General features: G+C 40.4%; 1 protein-coding gene across 1 annotated transcript in view; it reads left to right on the top strand.

Annotated features, from left to right (window-relative positions):
• Nucleotides 1–16,579, top strand: part of abca4a (ATP-binding cassette, sub-family A (ABC1), member 4a) — a 78,870-nt gene that overhangs the window by 10,025 nt on the left and 52,266 nt on the right. Inside the window, exons 6-11 of the mRNA XM_072678677.1 lie at nt 1,346–1,543; nt 3,505–3,594; nt 6,014–6,254; nt 6,371–6,510; nt 14,890–15,006; nt 15,122–15,319. Of these exons, the coding sequence (XP_072534778.1) occupies nt 1,346–1,543; nt 3,505–3,594; nt 6,014–6,254; nt 6,371–6,510; nt 14,890–15,006; nt 15,122–15,319 (984 nt within the window). The remainder of the gene's footprint in view (nt 1–1,345; nt 1,544–3,504; nt 3,595–6,013; nt 6,255–6,370; nt 6,511–14,889; nt 15,007–15,121; nt 15,320–16,579) is intronic.

The raw sequence follows: 16,579 nt of genomic DNA, 5'->3' as shown, positions 1-16,579 counted from the left end.
GTGCAGACGCAAGGTGTGAAAAGTATTGACATCCATTCCTCAGACAGAACTAAGTGGAGATACGAGGTTTTAAAAGACTTCTATAGAAGCTGAAGTATCTGAAGCTTTTTACTCCAGTAAAAGTGTAAAAGTACTGGTTTCAGAACGACTTCAAGTAGAAAAGTAAAAGTAATGGAAGGAAAACAAAGGCTGAAAGCTTAGGCCGCACCACAGGGGTCTATAGTGCACTACCGCCCCCCCTCCCCAAAAACTCATTTCTCTAAAAGTCATAATGAGGAGAATGATCTATTAAAATGTTTATGTTAAAAATGTTGGGCTGCACTAGGCTCCTGTTTCAGCTGCAGATCTGCCCATTGAAAATGAAGCATTTTAGTAATATCAGCTCTATTAAAGGAGCGTCTCTGTGCTCTACTGAGCATTAACATGAGCTTCATGGAGGAAAATATGAAGAGTCGTTGTCTAGAAGTTTTGTGAAGCTGCAGAAAGTCAGACTTCAGAGGCGTGTGATCAATAAGCTTTATTGGAATGTAAATGTGGGGCTCAGTCGGGACGTTTCACTGCAGCTCTCTTGAGTCTCTGCCACGGACACAGTCTTCATACTAGACTACAGACGTCTGCTGTGAGCTCGCTGGAGAGTGACGGGACGTGTGCAGGTGTGATGGATCTCTTATAAACCAATAGGGAGTCAGAATGGTGTCTGTTTATACTTCTCATCCAATCAGGATCAGACTCACACTTTTCGGATGGAGAGATTTATCTGGAGAGGGTTTTTATTGATGACGAGCCGGAATGAAAACAAAGGGAGATGAAATAGGAGGAACGAGGCTGATTTTAAAATGTAAGGAGGAGAAAGTTCAGATAATTGGGGGAAAATGTAAGAAGTAGAAGTAAAAAGTCTGAAAAATTAATAATTACTGCAGTAAAGTTTAGATAACCAACATTTCTACTGTAGTAAAGTAACAAAGTATTTATACTTCATAACTTGACACCTCTGGTGCAGGGTAGGTGACTATGTTAAACTGAAAGTAGAGGTATAACAGGTCTATAAGGTGCATAGAAATTTAACATGCTGTGATTCTGTGAGTCTCTGTGAGTTCAGAAGTCTGACTGCTTGTGGGACAAAGCTATTACAGAACCCTGCAGTGACCGCACGGATGCTCCTGTATTTCCATGCTTTCTCACTTTGTCCTATGTATGTCTTCCCTTCTTATATTCTAGATTTTTATTATTATTATTATTTTATTTATTCAAATTGCTATTCAGGTGTAACTGGGACCTTAAGATCTCAGTTGAGTTTCATTCCACCCCAAGTCTCCTTTAATCATTGAATCTCTCTCATTCTCAGTTTGCGTATGGAGTTCCAGACCTCCGGCTGAGGGATATCTCCTGCAGCGCGAGTCTTCTGGAGCGTTTCTTGATCTTCCCGAGCCGCCGGGGGGTCTACACTGTCTTCAATGCCTTGTGTCCCCTCAAACCACGGCAGCTGGAGAGCATCGAGGAGAAGTTTTATGCCGACGTGGACCTGTTCAAACTGTTGCGCCTGGTGAGTAGGAAGGCGCTGGAGCCGTCTCATGAAACTCTAGTCTAAGTTTTGATAGACCTTGAAGTTGGGCGTTCTGCTGCCTTGTGTTGGTTTCATTCAAGTAGATCAGGGCGTGATGCTGGTGGAGTGGATGAAGCACGGTACACTGTTCAAATATAAGCTCCTGAGGTACTTTTAAGGGTTCTTAGGTTTGAAACCGTAGAGGAACCTCTTGAGGTGCTTTGAGGAACCTCCAAGAACCCCTTGAAAAAAAAAAACTTTTCTTGAAGGTTCCTCAAAGCACCTCAGGAGCCTCCTCCAAAGTTTCCTCAAGGTACAACAGAAAGGGCTCTGTGGACTCATCGTATCACTGCTGCTTTGGCTTGGCATGTGACCTTTACTCTCTTAAGAGACTGAACTATCAGCATGGGTTACAGTAGTGGTAGCGTCTGCCAGCAGCTCACTGAGCTCCTTTCTCTTTCAGAGCTTTGTCTGGCTGCATAGGTGTAGGAGAGGATGAGGGCTGATCAGCACAGCAGACTTGACCCATTTCAGTAACGGGATTAGAGTCAAGCCCTTATACCGCTGTGGAAGGCTTAGCCGTATAAAGGCTTTGTGTAATAACAGAGAGAGGATACACCTCCCACTGTAGTCGGAGGATACCTACGTGTGCCCATTTCCTGTAGATTGTCCAACGTTTCCTTCGTCCGTCTTTATTAGATGTTGCGAAGGTTAGTCGAGATAGTGCAGATAAGAGCTAGCAGCTTCAGGTAAGAGGTCAGCAGAGAAGAGGTCGGCAGAGAATGGTCAGACTGGTTGGAGCTGACAGAAAGGCTACAGTAGCTCAGATAACCCCTCTGTATAGCTGTGGAGAGCAGGAAAGCACCTCAGAATGGACACCACCATCTCCAACCTTGAGGAGGAGCTTCAGCAGCCAGTTACAGCCAGAGACAGTTACTCCAACAGAAGCAGGAGAGGCTCTTTTTAATCCCCTTGAAATGATGAATGAGCAGGTGTCCCAATACTTTTGTCCGTATTGTGTGTATATATATATATATGTATATATATATTTTTTTCCTTCTGTCCACTCTTCCACCCCAAACCACAGTCCATAAATTACAGCTCTTTCCTCTGCCTCGCTGGACTGTCCAGTCTGAGACGACAGTCCGGCATGTCCGAAAGGAAGGATGTCTTATTCTGGAGCTCGTTTCCTAAACACCCCATTGTATTCTGAGTCAGCTGAAAGGCTTCCAGGCACTGCGAGGGCAGGGGAGGACAGCGCAGTTCTGGAAGCGGCATCGTTCAGCATCCAGGATGTCAACCTAGACACATTTCCTAGAAGTGTGCTCAGCATTTTCACAAAGGCCGTGTCCCAAACGTAAGCTGCAAAGCTGCAAAAGTGCACCCAGACAGCCTAGCATTCGTCCATGGATCAAAAAGGATCCTACGAGAACACACCCGGACCACCCGGACCACCAAATTAGTCTATTAAAATGATCCTACGAGGCTGCAGAAGCAGTCGTTTTCAGTGGCAGTTTCAAATCTGCAGGAATCCATGGTACAATGAAGTGAGGCTGCTTTGAGAGCGGTACATGGTGTACCTAATAAAGTGCTCACTGAGTGCACTTCCGTAATCTATGTACACTTCACTTCTAAACACCTAAAAATGAAGCATCTGCCACAATCTGCTGCCAGCAGCCCAATTCAAATCACCTTCAATGAGAAGTAGCTAAAGGTTTTTATATACACTATATGTCCAAATGTTTGTGGACGCCCCATCATTTTTAACAGAAATGTTCCTACAAGGTTGCAGCTTAATTTAAAGGGTGTGAACATAAACAGGTGTTATTTGGTGGAGTTTGTGATCCAGTAATGTGGTCCAGTTAAATCCAGCTCAGCAGACGGGTCATGGACCAGTGAATATGTGGTGTATAACTATCTACCATCTATATCTCTTCCTCTCCCCCTCAAATCCACCCCAGCTCCCACGTCTTCTGGACGAATACTCCAGTGGCATTGACCTGCACTTCTGGGCTCGTGCACTGTCTGCTGTCTCCGGAAAGCTCAGAGTGGTACGTATGAGTGTGTTCCACTGGTCACTCTTCCAAAAGGTCCAGATAGTGGAGTATTTTTAGTAGGCAGGAAATCATGGTTTCCTCTGACCGCTGCGTTTTACGCCAGCACACAGCAGCAGAGATATCAGCCGTGCGTTTGCGGAAGGCTAAATGTGTCTGGTGCCCTTCAGATGCTCTGAGCGGCTTGGCTGTTTATAAAGCTCAGGCTGTGAGGCTGTGAGTGTTGGCTAAAGCAGGAGTTCAGTCTAAACCTGGACCAGACTGATTACATGCTGTTGAAGGGAGGCGGCTCAACCGGAGACAGACGGACAGACAGATAGACAGAAAGACAGACAGATAGATAGATAGATAGATAGATAGATAGCTAGATAGACAGACAGACAGACAGACAGATAGACAGAAAGGCAGAAAGACAGATAGATAGATAGATAGACAGACAGACAGACAGACAGATAGACAGAAAGACAGATAGATAGATAGATAGATAGATAGACAGACAGACAGACAGACAGACAGACAGATAGACAGAAAGACAGATAGACAGACAGACAGACAGACAGACAGACAGACAGATAGAGAGACGGACGGACGGACGGGCGGACGGACGGACGGACGGACGGACGTACGGACAGACAGACAGATAGATAGATAGACAGACAGGCAGACAGACAGATAAATAGACAGATAGATAGATAGATAGACATACAGACAGACAGATAGATAGATAGATAGACAGACAGACAGACAGACAGACAGATAGATAGAGAGACAGACAGACAGACAGACAGACAGACAGGCAGACAGACAGACAGACAGACAGACAGACAGATAGATAGATAGATAGATAGATAGACAGACAGACAGACAGACAGATAGATAGAGAGACAGACAGACAGACAGACAGACAGACAGACAGGCAGACAGACAGACAGGCAGACAGACAGATAGATAGACAGATAGATAGATAGATAGATAGATAGACAGACAGACAGACAGATCTGTTTGATCAGTTTGATCACTGAGTGAAGAGCGGTGGTGAGGGGTAGGAAATGTGGCGTCCTCCTGCCTGCCTCCTGGTCCTCCAAGACAAAGACGCCACTCACTTTGTTTTGGTCACTTTTCCATTAGCCGGGACAAAGAGACAGACACCAGACAGTCTGTTTACTAAAATCACTCAGTTATACTCCTTCATTCGGCCTGTTTAACACACTGATCTGCCTGAACTGAGTGTTTGCCCACTGTCACGTCTTCTCCACACATTCAGTTCATTTAACATTTTTAAATACTTTAAATATTAATTTGATAAATTTTTCATGGGATGATGATTCTCTGTAACCACCATCTGACACCTACAAAAATAACGTAAATGAGTCGACAAATTATCAACAAATCATATTCATATTTGAATAAAACTATAATCAGCACACATATAAAGAAACTACGTTCATTACCAGCCATAACATTAAAACCTGCTGAAGTAAATAACAATTACAGTCCTATGCAAAAGTTTGGGTACCCCAGCCAAACTACAACCTGTAGATGTTATGTTGATGTTCTAAATGTTCTAAAAGTCTAAATAAGTAAATAAGGACAGCCTATGCAGAGAAAGCAATTTAGCACATTTGTTTTTAATTTTTTAACTTATTTATTTTTGGCTTAAATAATAATAAAAAGATGTTATGTTGATGTTCTAAGTGTTCTAATGTTCTTAAAAAATAAGTAAATAAGGACAGCCTATGCAGAGAAAGCAATTTAGCACATTTGTTTGTTAGATACTTATTTATTTATTTATTTTTGGCTTAAATAATTAAAAACAATATGTTATGTTGATGTTCTAAGCGTTCTAATGTTCTAAAAGAAACTCAAAATAAGTAAATAAGGACATCTTTAGCAGAGAAAACAATTTAGCACATTTTTATGTTGTATACTTATTAATTAATTAATTAATTTATGGCTTAAATAATTAAAAATAATATATTATGTTGATGTTCTAGGTGTTCTAATGTTCTAAGAAAACCTCTAAATAAGTAAATAAAGACATCTTTTGCAGAGAAAGCAATTTAGCACAAATTTTGTTGTATTTTATGTATATATTATTCTTTTATTCTATATTTATTTATATATTTTATATAATATTTATTAATTAATTAATTAATTATAATAAAAATGCTTTTAAGTAAATGTAATGCATATTGAATATAAATATATAGATATAAATATAGATGTTTATATAAATATAGACATATTTTCAATATGTTAAATTCAGCTAATTTAGAAATTGTGCTGTTCGTTTCAGAAAGCACTTGCCTGTTTCCTGTAGATTCATTTGTTTACACTTTGAACGGGGGGTGTCCAAACTTTTGCATAAGACTGCACTGTAGAAATACGCTCTCTGCTGGCCCTGTTTCCTGTGCAGCTGTTCGAGAGGAGCAGTTTCAAAGAGCTTGTTCAGGTGCTGTGGCCCCTGTTCCAGTCCCCGAGGAGCCCCTCCTTCAGCCAGCTAATGGCAGCCGCCTCCAGGCTGGTCTGTGGCTACACCGAGGGAGCGTTCTCCAGGGTGACCTCCTTCAACTGGTACGAGGACAACAACTACAAGGCCTTCCTGGGGATCAACAGCACCCGGGCCCAGGCAGAGCACCCCTACGACTCCTCCACTAGTGAGTGAACCTGTAGTGGTTGGTCTCAGATCCAGAGGGAGTTAGGAGCACCTGTCCCACCCAGAACCGAGGAACCACCTGCAGCCTCACAGCCTTACACTGCTTCTCTGTTTCAGCTGCGTTCTGTAATGACCTGATGAAGGATCTGGAGTCCAGTCCGGCTACGAGGCTCGTGTGGAACACGCTGAAGCCGTTCCTGATGGGGAAGATCCTGTACGCGCCGGATTCGCCCGCCACCCGACAGCTCGTCAAGAACGTGAGGGGCTTAAATGACCTCCATAGGCGAGAAAGAGGCGATCCCTCAACCACTATATCACACACAGAACCTGTCAAATTAAGAGTCACTAAAACAAACGAACAAACTGGCTGTGTCAAATTAAGAGTCACTAAAACAAACGAACAAACGGGCTGTCAAATTAAGAGTCACTAAAACAAACAAACAAACAGACCCTGTCAAATTAAGAGTCACTAAAACAAACGAACACACGGGCTATGTCAAATTAAGAGTCACTAATACAAACAAACAAACTGGCTGTGTCAAATTAAGAGTCACTAATACTAACGAACAAATGGGCCGTGTCAAAATAAGAGTCACTAATACAAACAAACAGACAGGCCGTGTCAAATTAAGAGTCACTAAAACAAACGAACAAACGGGCTGTGTCAAATTAAGAGTCACTAAAACAAACAAACAGACAGGCTGTGTCAAATTAAGAGTCACTAAAACAAACGAACAAACGGGCTGTGTCAAATTAAGAGTCACTAATACAAACGAACAAACGGGCTGTGTCAAATTAAGAGTCACTAAAACAAACGAACAAACAGACCCTGTCAAATTAAGAGTCACTAAAACAAACGAACAAACAGACCCTGTCAAATTAAGAGTCACTAAAACAAACGAACAAACGGGCTGTGTCAAATTAAGAGTTACTAATACAAACGAACAAACGGGCTGTGTCAAATTAAGAGTCACTAAAACAAACGAACAAACGGGCTGTGTCAAATTAAGAGTCACTAATACAAACGAACAAACGGGCTGTGTCAAATTAAGAGTCACTAAAACAAACAAACAAACAGACCCTGTCAAATTAAGAGTCACTAAAACAAACAAACAAATGGGCTCTGTCAAATTAAGAGTCACTAAAACAAACGAACAAACAGACCCTGTCAAATTAAGAGTCACTAAAACAAACAAACAAATGGGCTATGTCAAATTAAGAGTAACTAAAACAAACGAACAAACGGGCTGTGTCAAATTAAGAGTCACTAATACTAACGAACAAATGGGCCATGTCAAAATAAGAGTCACTAAAACAAATGAACAAACGGGCTGTGTCAAATTAAGAGTCACTAATACTAACGAACAAATGGGCTATGTCAAAATAAGAGTCACTAAAACAAACGAACAAACGGGCTGTGTCAAATTAAGAGTCACAAGTACTAACGAACAAATGGGCTATGTCAAAATAAGAGTCACTAAAACAAACGAACAAACGGGCTGTGTCAAATTAAGAGTCACAAGTACTAACGAACAAACGGGCTGTGTCAAATTAAGAGTCACAAGTACTAACGAACAAATGGGCCGTGTCAAAATAAGAGTCACTAAAACAAACGAACAAACGGGCTGTGTCAAATTAAGAGTCACTAAAACAAACGAACAAACGGGCTGTGTCAAATTAAGAGTCACAAGTACTAACGAACAAATGGGCCGTGTCAAAATAAGAGTCACTAAAACAAACGAACAAACGGGCTGTGTCAAATTAAGAGTCACTAAAACAAACGAACAAACGGGCTGTGTCAAATTAAGAGTCACTAAAACAAACAAACAGACAGGCTGTGTCAAATTAAGAGTCACTAAAACAAACGAACAAACGGGCTGTGTCAAATTAAGAGTCACTAATACTAACGAACAAATGGGCCATGTCAAAATAAGAGTCACTAAAACAAACGAACAAACGGGCTGTGTCAAATTAAGAGTCACTAATACTAACGAACAAATGGGCTATGTCAAATTAAGAGTCACTAAAACAAACGAACAAATGGGCTATGTCAAATTAAGAGTCACTAAAACAAACGAACAAACGGGCTGTGTCAAATTAAGAGTCACAAGTACTAACGAACAAATGGGCCGTCTCAAAATAAGAGTCACTAAAACAAACGAACAAACGGGCTGTGTCAAATTAAGAGTCACTAAAACAAACGAACAAACGGGCTGTGTCAAATTAAGAGTCACTAATACTAACAAACAAATGGGCTGTGTCAAATTAAGAGTCACTAAAACAAACAAACAGACAGGCTATGTCAAATTAAGAGTAACTAAAACAAACGAACAAACGGGCTGTGTCAAATTAAGAGTCACTAAAACAAACGAACAAACGGGCTGTGTCAAATTAAGAGTCACTAATACTAACAAACAAATGGGCTGTGTCAAATTAAGAGTCACTAAAACAAACAAACAGACAGGCTGTGTCAAATTAAGAGTCACTAAAACAAACGAACAAACGGGCTGTGTCAAATTAAGAGTCACTAATACTAACAAACAAATGGGCTGTGTCAAATTAAGAGTCACTAAAACAAACAAACAAACGGGCTGTGTCAAATTAAGAGTAACTAAAACAAACGAACAAATGGGCTATGTCAAATTAAGAGTCACTAATACTAACAAACAAATGGGCTGTGTCAAAATAAGAGTCACTAAAACAAACGAACAAACGGGCTGTGTCAAATTAAGAGTCACTAATACTAACGAACAAATGGGCTATGTCAAATTAAGAGTCACTAAAACAAACAAACAGACAGGCTGTGTCAAATTAAGAGTCACTAATACAAACGAACAAACAGGCTGTGTCAAATTAAGAGTCACTAATACAAACGAACAAACAAGCTGTGTCAAATTAAGAGTCACTAATACAAACGAACAAATGGGCCGTGTCAAAATAAGAGTCACTAAAACAAACGAACAAACGGGCTGTGTCAAATTAAGAGTCACTAAAACAAACAAACAGACAGGCTGTGTCAAATTAAGAGTCACTAATACAAACGAACAAACGGGCTGTGTCAAATTAAGAGTCACTAATACTAACGAACACACGGGCTATGTCAAATTAAGAGTCACTAAAACAAACGAACACACGGGCTATGTCAAATTAAGAGTCACTAAAACAAACAAACAGACAGGCTGTGTCAAATTAAGAGTCACTAATACTAATGAACAGTCAGACCCTGTCAAATTAAGAGTCACTAATACTAATGAACAGTCAGACCCAGTCAAATTAAGAGTCACTAATACTAATGAACAGTCAGACCCTGTCAAATTAAGAGTCACTATTACTAATGAACAATCAGACCCTGTCAAATTAAGAGTCACTAATACTAATGAACAAACAGACCCTGTCAAATTAAGAGTCACTATTACTAATGAACAATCAGACCCTGTCAAATTAAGAGTCACTAATACTAATGAACAATCAGACCCTGTCAAATTAAGAGTCACTAATACTAATGAACAGTCAGACCCTGTCAAATTAAGAGTCACTAATACTAATGAACAATCAGACCCAGTCAAATTAAGAGTCACAAATACTAACAAACAAACAGACCCTGTCAAATTAAGAGTCACTGATACAAACGAACAAATGGGCCGTGTCAAAATAAGAGTCACTAAAACAAACGAACAAACGGGCTATGTCAAATTAAGAGTCACTAAAACAAACAAACAGACAGGCTGTGTCAAATTAAGAGTCACTAATACAAACGAACAAACGGGCTGTGTCAAATTAAGAGTCACTAATACTAACGAACACACGGGCTATGTCAAATTAAGAGTCACTAAAACAAACGAACACACGGGCTATGTCAAATTAAGAGTCACTAAAACAAACAAACAGATCAAATTAAGAGTCACTAATACTAATGAACAATCAGACCCTGTCAAATTAAGAGTCACTAATACTAATGAACAAACAGACCCTGTCAAATTAAGAGTCACTAATACTAATGAACAAACAGACCCTGTCAAATTAAGAGTCACTAATACTAATGAACAAACAGACCCTGTCAAATTAAGAGTCACTAATACTAATGAACAAACAGACCCTGTCAAATTAAGAGTCACTAATACTAATGAACAAACAGACCCTGTCAAATTAAGAGTCACTAATACTAATGAACAAACAGACCCTGTCAAATTAAGAGTCACTAATACTAATGAACAAACAGACCCTGTCAAATTAAGAGTCACTAATACTAATGAACAATCAGACCCTGTCAAATTAAGAGTCACTAATACTAATGAACAATCAGACCCTGTCAAATTAAGAGTCACAAATACTAATGAACAGTCAGATCCTGTCAAATTAAGAGTCACTAATACTAATGAACAATCAGACCCTGTCAAATTAAGAGTCACTGATACAAACAAACAAATGGACTGTGTTGTATTAGAGTCACTAATACAAATGAGTGAACAGAAATGCTTTCAAACTTAAAGCTAAAATTAGCATCTTACTTTTGTCTTCATTGATCCAAAAACAAATGCGATCCGAATCCTAAGTTTTGTGATCCATCACACCACTAATAAATAGTAAGTATTTGACTTAGTTTGAGGTGAAAAATGCTCAGATGCCGTTTAACAGGGCTATTACCCACCCTGTAATTTTACCTCAGAATTAAATATGCTTATTTTCCTTTTATGGAGGGCTAGTAAAGAGAAAAAAATGATGAGTGTGTTTTGATTGGCTGGTTTACAGCACTGTAAAAGCTTTCAGGAGCTACATAGCATGGCATAGCATAGTTGTGTTTTGTAATTGTTTTTTATGATTATTTCTATACCGGATACTGTTGCTGTCCTCTCAGTGTCCTCTCAGTGTCCTCTCAGTATCTTCTTGGTGCAGTACATGGTTATCTAGCTGAAGAGATGGTAGCTGGGCTAGCTTTTCGAACCCTGTACCTGTTTCTGTAGCTGTTTCTGCAGTTCTGCAGCTACTTTAATCATTTTAGGTAATGGGCTTATGACTATATAAGGTTTCTGTTATTTGCGTTTTTGCATAAGGAAGTATCAACAGCACTGCAGGCAAACCTGGCCGTCTATTCCTTCTGGCTGTTATGTAAGTGGGCCTGAGGCTTTGCACGGCTGAATGCTGCTCAAACACACTTCCCCTCTGTGGGCCCTGAGGCCCTCTTTCTTCTGTACTGCCTTCTTAATGGGAATCTGAGCCTTGAAAGAAGGGTCAGCGATAAGCAATCACAGAGTGATACCAAAACACCAGCCGGGCGTCTTTCCTCCAGGCTGACTGACCCGGCTTGCCTAAGTCCTTTCATTTCACACCCTGTGTGTAAATGTGAAGATAATCATTAATATTAGGAACTGATGGTATTATTAATATAAAAAGTAATTGATGGCTTAAAAGTATATATTTTTCAGTGTCAAGGGTTTTAAAAAATTAGTATGAGACTGGACATGAAAAAAATAAACAAATTTGATGTTTTTGTATTATTTATTTATTCTATAATGACTGAGAGGGCTGTATAATATAAGGTTAATGATGTTATTATAAAAAAGAATATACTCAGATTATTAATACTCTTTCATTAAATCCTTACCAAACAATAATGTCAATAGAGAAGTGCTGTATATTATTATTTATTAGGACTGTAACAGTAGAGGTAAATAGTGTGTGTGGTTAGTGTAGTGGATTGGATCACAACACTGTCTTCTCCATTCTCTTCTACAGCCAGGCTAGCCCACCACACTACACCAAGAGGGGTCCCTGGGCAAGAGGGGTCCCCCTAACTCCCCCTAACTCTACACTGAACAATACATTCAACAAACTACACTGTTAAAAGTATAAGATCACTGAGGAACTTTGAGGGTTCTTCAGTTTGAGACTATAAAGGAACATCTTTGAGGAACCTTCAAAAAAGGTTTTTAGAAGAAAAAGAACAGTGTTTAAGATCCTTGAAGAACATTTAGAGAGTTTTCAGTTGGAAACTGTAGAGGAACATCTTAAGTTGCTTTGAAGAACCTTCAAGAAAAGGTTTTTAGAAGAAAAAGGTTCCTTGAAGGTTCCTCAAAGCAACCTTAAGAGGTTCATCTACAGTTTCAAACTCAAGAACCTTCAAAAGTTCCTTAAGGATCTTAAATGTTTAAAAATGTGAGGAACTTTTGGAGGTTTCAAACCCAATCACCTCCAAGGGTTCCTCAAGAATCCTAAACACTGTTAAACGTATGAGATCCTTGAGGAACTCTTGGAGGTTATTGGGTTTGAAACTGTAGATTAACCTCTTAAGGTTGCTTTGAGGAACCTTCAAGAAAAGGTTTTTAGATAAAAAGGGTTCCTTAAAGGTTTTTTAAAGCACCTACAGTTTCAAACCCAGAACTTCAAAAGGGTCTTTAAGGATCTTAAATGTTTAACAATGTATACGATTCTTGAGGAACTTTTGGAGGTTCTTTAGTTTGAGACAATGCGGGAACCTCTTAAATTGCTTTGCGGAACCTTTAAGAAAAGGTTTTTAAAAGAAAAGGGTTCCTTGAAGGTCCCTTAAAGCATCTTAAAAGATTCGTCCACAGTTTCAAACCCAAGAACCTCCAAGGGAAATTTTTTGAGGGTCTTCAATTTAAAACTGCAGAGGAACATCTTAAGGTGTTTTGAGGAACCTTCAGTTAAAGGTTTTTAGAAGAAAAGGGTTCCTTAAAGGTTCTTTAAAGCACATACAGTTTCAAACTCAAGAACCTCCAGAGGTTTCTTAAGGATCTTAAACGTGTAACAGTGTATACGATCCTTAAAGAACTTTTGGAGCTTCTTTAGTTTGGGACAATGCCGGAACCTCTTAAATTGCTTTGAAGAACCTTGAAGAAAGGTTTTTAGAAGAAAAAGGTTCCTTGACGGTTTCTCAAAGCACCTTAAGAGGTTCCTCTACCATTTCAAATCCAAGAACCTCCAAGGGTTCCTCAAGGATCTTATATGTTTAACAGTGTTTAACATCCTTGAGGAACTCTTGGAGGTTCTTGGGTTTGAAACTGTAGATGGACTTTGAGGAATCTTCAAGAAAAGTGTTTTTTAAAAGAAAGGGGTTATTAAAGTTTCCTTAAAGCAACCTTAAGAGATTCATCTACCGTTTCAAACCCAAGAACCTCTAAGGTCTTTTAAGGTCTTTTAGAAGGTCTTCAGAGGTTTTTAGAAGAAAGGGGTTTCTTAAAGGTTCTTTAAAGCACATTAAGAGTTTTAAAAGAAATATAAGGAGTATATCTGAAGGAACCATCCCTGTGTTGAGCAGGTTAGGTGTAATAGCACTGGTTCTGGGCTTCGGGCCACATCTGTAATCCCTGTAGGCCTGAGCATGCTCCAGTGTCTGAGTGTGCCAAGCTGGCCTATCAGTGAGACTGTAGCAGCTCTGTCCTGGGGGAAATCAGTCAGTCTGCCGCTGACCTGCTATTCTTCTCATTCTGTTTTGAGCTTGTCCCATTAAATATTTGAGAAGTGGGACTTTGGGTGGGCTTGGATTTGCCATCTTGGTTTGATTAAAAAAAGTTCAGATTGAACCAAGTGAACCTGACTGGTGAGGTTCCTAAATTACTGAATGATAATAGAGCTGCAACAGGTTACTAATTTGCTGGACGAATAATCTGTTGATTATTAATTGATTGTTTGGATTATAAATCAATAAATTACCAAATGACTCTTATGTGGCTTTCAGCGTTTACATTTAGCATTTTCTAAAAAAAAACAAAAAAAAAAACAATGAAGACTGAGGATGAATAACTTGCTCAGAAATTCACTGTTTTAATAAGCTTTCCTGCTCATTTTAAAGATCAATTAAGCTGCAATATCTTCTTCTTGTCAGAATTTTAAAACAAGGATGTGCAAAATAAATTCTGACAAAATTAAACCAGTTTTTTCATCATTTTCTGATTTGAATTTTAGCTTCAATATTTTGTGTTCCTGCTTCGTTTCTATTAGTGACTTTTGTTTTGACACGGTCTGGCCAGGAACCATGATTCCATCAACCCGCCCCTTCTTGTGAGGTGACCAGCAAGCGGATTAGTTCTTTTTGTTGAGGGGTGGGACTTAACCAGTACACTAATTGGCTCTTTTTGTTGAAGGGCGAGACTTAAGGGTGGGACTTAATCTGTAACCAGCATGTTGATTGGCTCTTTTTGTTAAAGGGTGGGACTTTATCTGTAACCAGTAAGCTGATTGGCTCTTTTTGTTGAAGGGCGAGACTTAAGGGTGGGACTTAATCTGTAACCAGCATGTTGATTGGCTCTTTTTGTTTAAGGGTTTATTTGTAACCAGTACACTGATTGGCCTTTTTGTTGAAGGGCGGAGCTTAACCAGTACACTGATTGGCTCTTTTTGTTGAAGGGTGGGGCTTTATCTGTAACCAGTAAGCTGATTGGCTTTTTTTGTTGAAGGGCGGGACTTTATCTGTAACCAGCAAGTTGATTGGCTCTTCTTGTTGAAGTGTGTTTTTTTTTTGGTTGTTTTTTTTGTTCATCAATATGTATGTATGTATGTCCTATGTGGAAGGATACAGTATGTCTGGGTGTGTATAGGTGTGTATGTGTGTATATGTTTGTGTGTGAGTGTGTGTGTGTGTGTGTGTGTGTATACATGGTATGTTTGTGTGTCTCCAGGCCAACTCAACATTCGAGGAGCTGGAGAGATTGAGGAACATCATCAAGTCATGGGAGGAGGTAGGACCGCAGCTGTGGGACTTCTTCCAGGACAACATCCAGATGGACATGCTACGGGTGAGCGAGAGAGATGCAGAGAGGAGGTCCAAGTGTATGAGTGACACCCTCCGATTTTTGCATCGGTAATAATTCATGACCTTCAGGTCAGGTCTTACTTATGTTCCTCTTTCAGGACATCATGAGGAACCCCTCTGTGATGGACTACATGGACCGGGGCTTGAAGAACACTGACCTGACTGTCAGACACATCCTCAACTTCCTTCACAGCGGCCCAGAAGAGGAGCGGGAGGAAGGCATGGTGCAGTTTGACTGGAGGAACATCTTCAACCTAACTGACAGGACGCTCCGGATGATCAGCCAGTATGGAGAGGTGAGGGAGAGACAGAGAGAGAGAGACGGCCTTTTGCTTTTACTTCTGAGAAGCAACCTCAGGGTCCTGCAGATGGCACTGCACGAAGATGATAGAGCTATAAATCCCTGTGTGTGGGGTGATGGGATTCATAGATTGAGAAGAGGAGGTACAGTGCAGTGGGGGTCTGGATGTGGGGAAACAGGTAGCAAAGCAGATGCAGTTAATGATTGGCTAAAAGGAGTGGCTGCATTTGGGCATGGCCAAAGACCACCAAAGACCACAGTGTGAAGGAAGCAGCTGAATCTGCAGGTGTTGGATTGAAGCTTATGGTCATACGGGTCTACCAGCAGTGGCAGAAATCCCAGCCTACAGGAGATTCTCCTCATTCCTGAGCAGAAGTGAGCGAAGGCCTCTTGTGAGCCACTCTGCTCCTTATGTTGATGGTCTGCAGCTCCCTGTGGAGTGGTCTTTCAGACCTGGTGGTGGTAAAGGACCTGCACTGACCTCTAGAAGCAGTTCCTGCCTGGAAGTAAAGCAATTACAAGCTTTAAAACTGTCCCTGCATGTCCATCAGTTTTGTCTTTCATCCACAATTAAGGAATAATGAGAAGTTCCTTTTCTGCCACTGCTGGTAGACCCGTATGACCGTAAGCTTCCACACACCTGCAGATTCAGCTCCTTCCTTCACACTGTGGTCTTTGGCCACGCCCAAATGCCACCACTCCTTTTACCTATATCTGCTTTGTGACCTGCAATTTTGCCTGTACCACCTCCTCTCAATCTATGAATCCCATCACACACCCCACAGGGATTTATAGCCTGATCATCCTCATGCAGCGCCATCTGCAGGAGCCTGAAGTCACTACCACCTTAAACACGCAAGGTTACTCAATTTTTGGTCGGGGAAGCTTATGAGGTGAGTTAAAAGGGAGGAGATGGATTGTGAAGACTGTCTTAGACCTGTGAATGAGGAAGAGATGGTACTTATAGGATGTTAGATTGGGAGGATGGGCTTCAGGCATGTTCCTCCTCTAAAAATGGTGTAATTTCATATACTCCATTGATCATTTTCTACCTGTAATTGCACTAGAAAAGCACCTTCTAGAGACTTTGAAATGACCTGACAACTGTGCTCTTGCTGTGGGTGGGTGTTCATCATTCCCCTCTCCTCTCCAGTCTGTCTGTACTCTTGGATATGGAAAATCCTACAAAGGAGAATGCACCAGAAAGGCCAGACTCTCAGCCCTTTTGTGCTCGGCTGATCTGTAGTAGCGTTCA

Source organism: Salminus brasiliensis, chromosome 5 (genome assembly GCF_030463535.1).
Source record: "Salminus brasiliensis chromosome 5, fSalBra1.hap2, whole genome shotgun sequence".
Lineage (NCBI taxonomy): Eukaryota > Metazoa > Chordata > Actinopteri > Characiformes > Bryconidae > Salminus > Salminus brasiliensis.
This window is presented reverse-complemented; position numbering and strand designations above follow the sequence as displayed.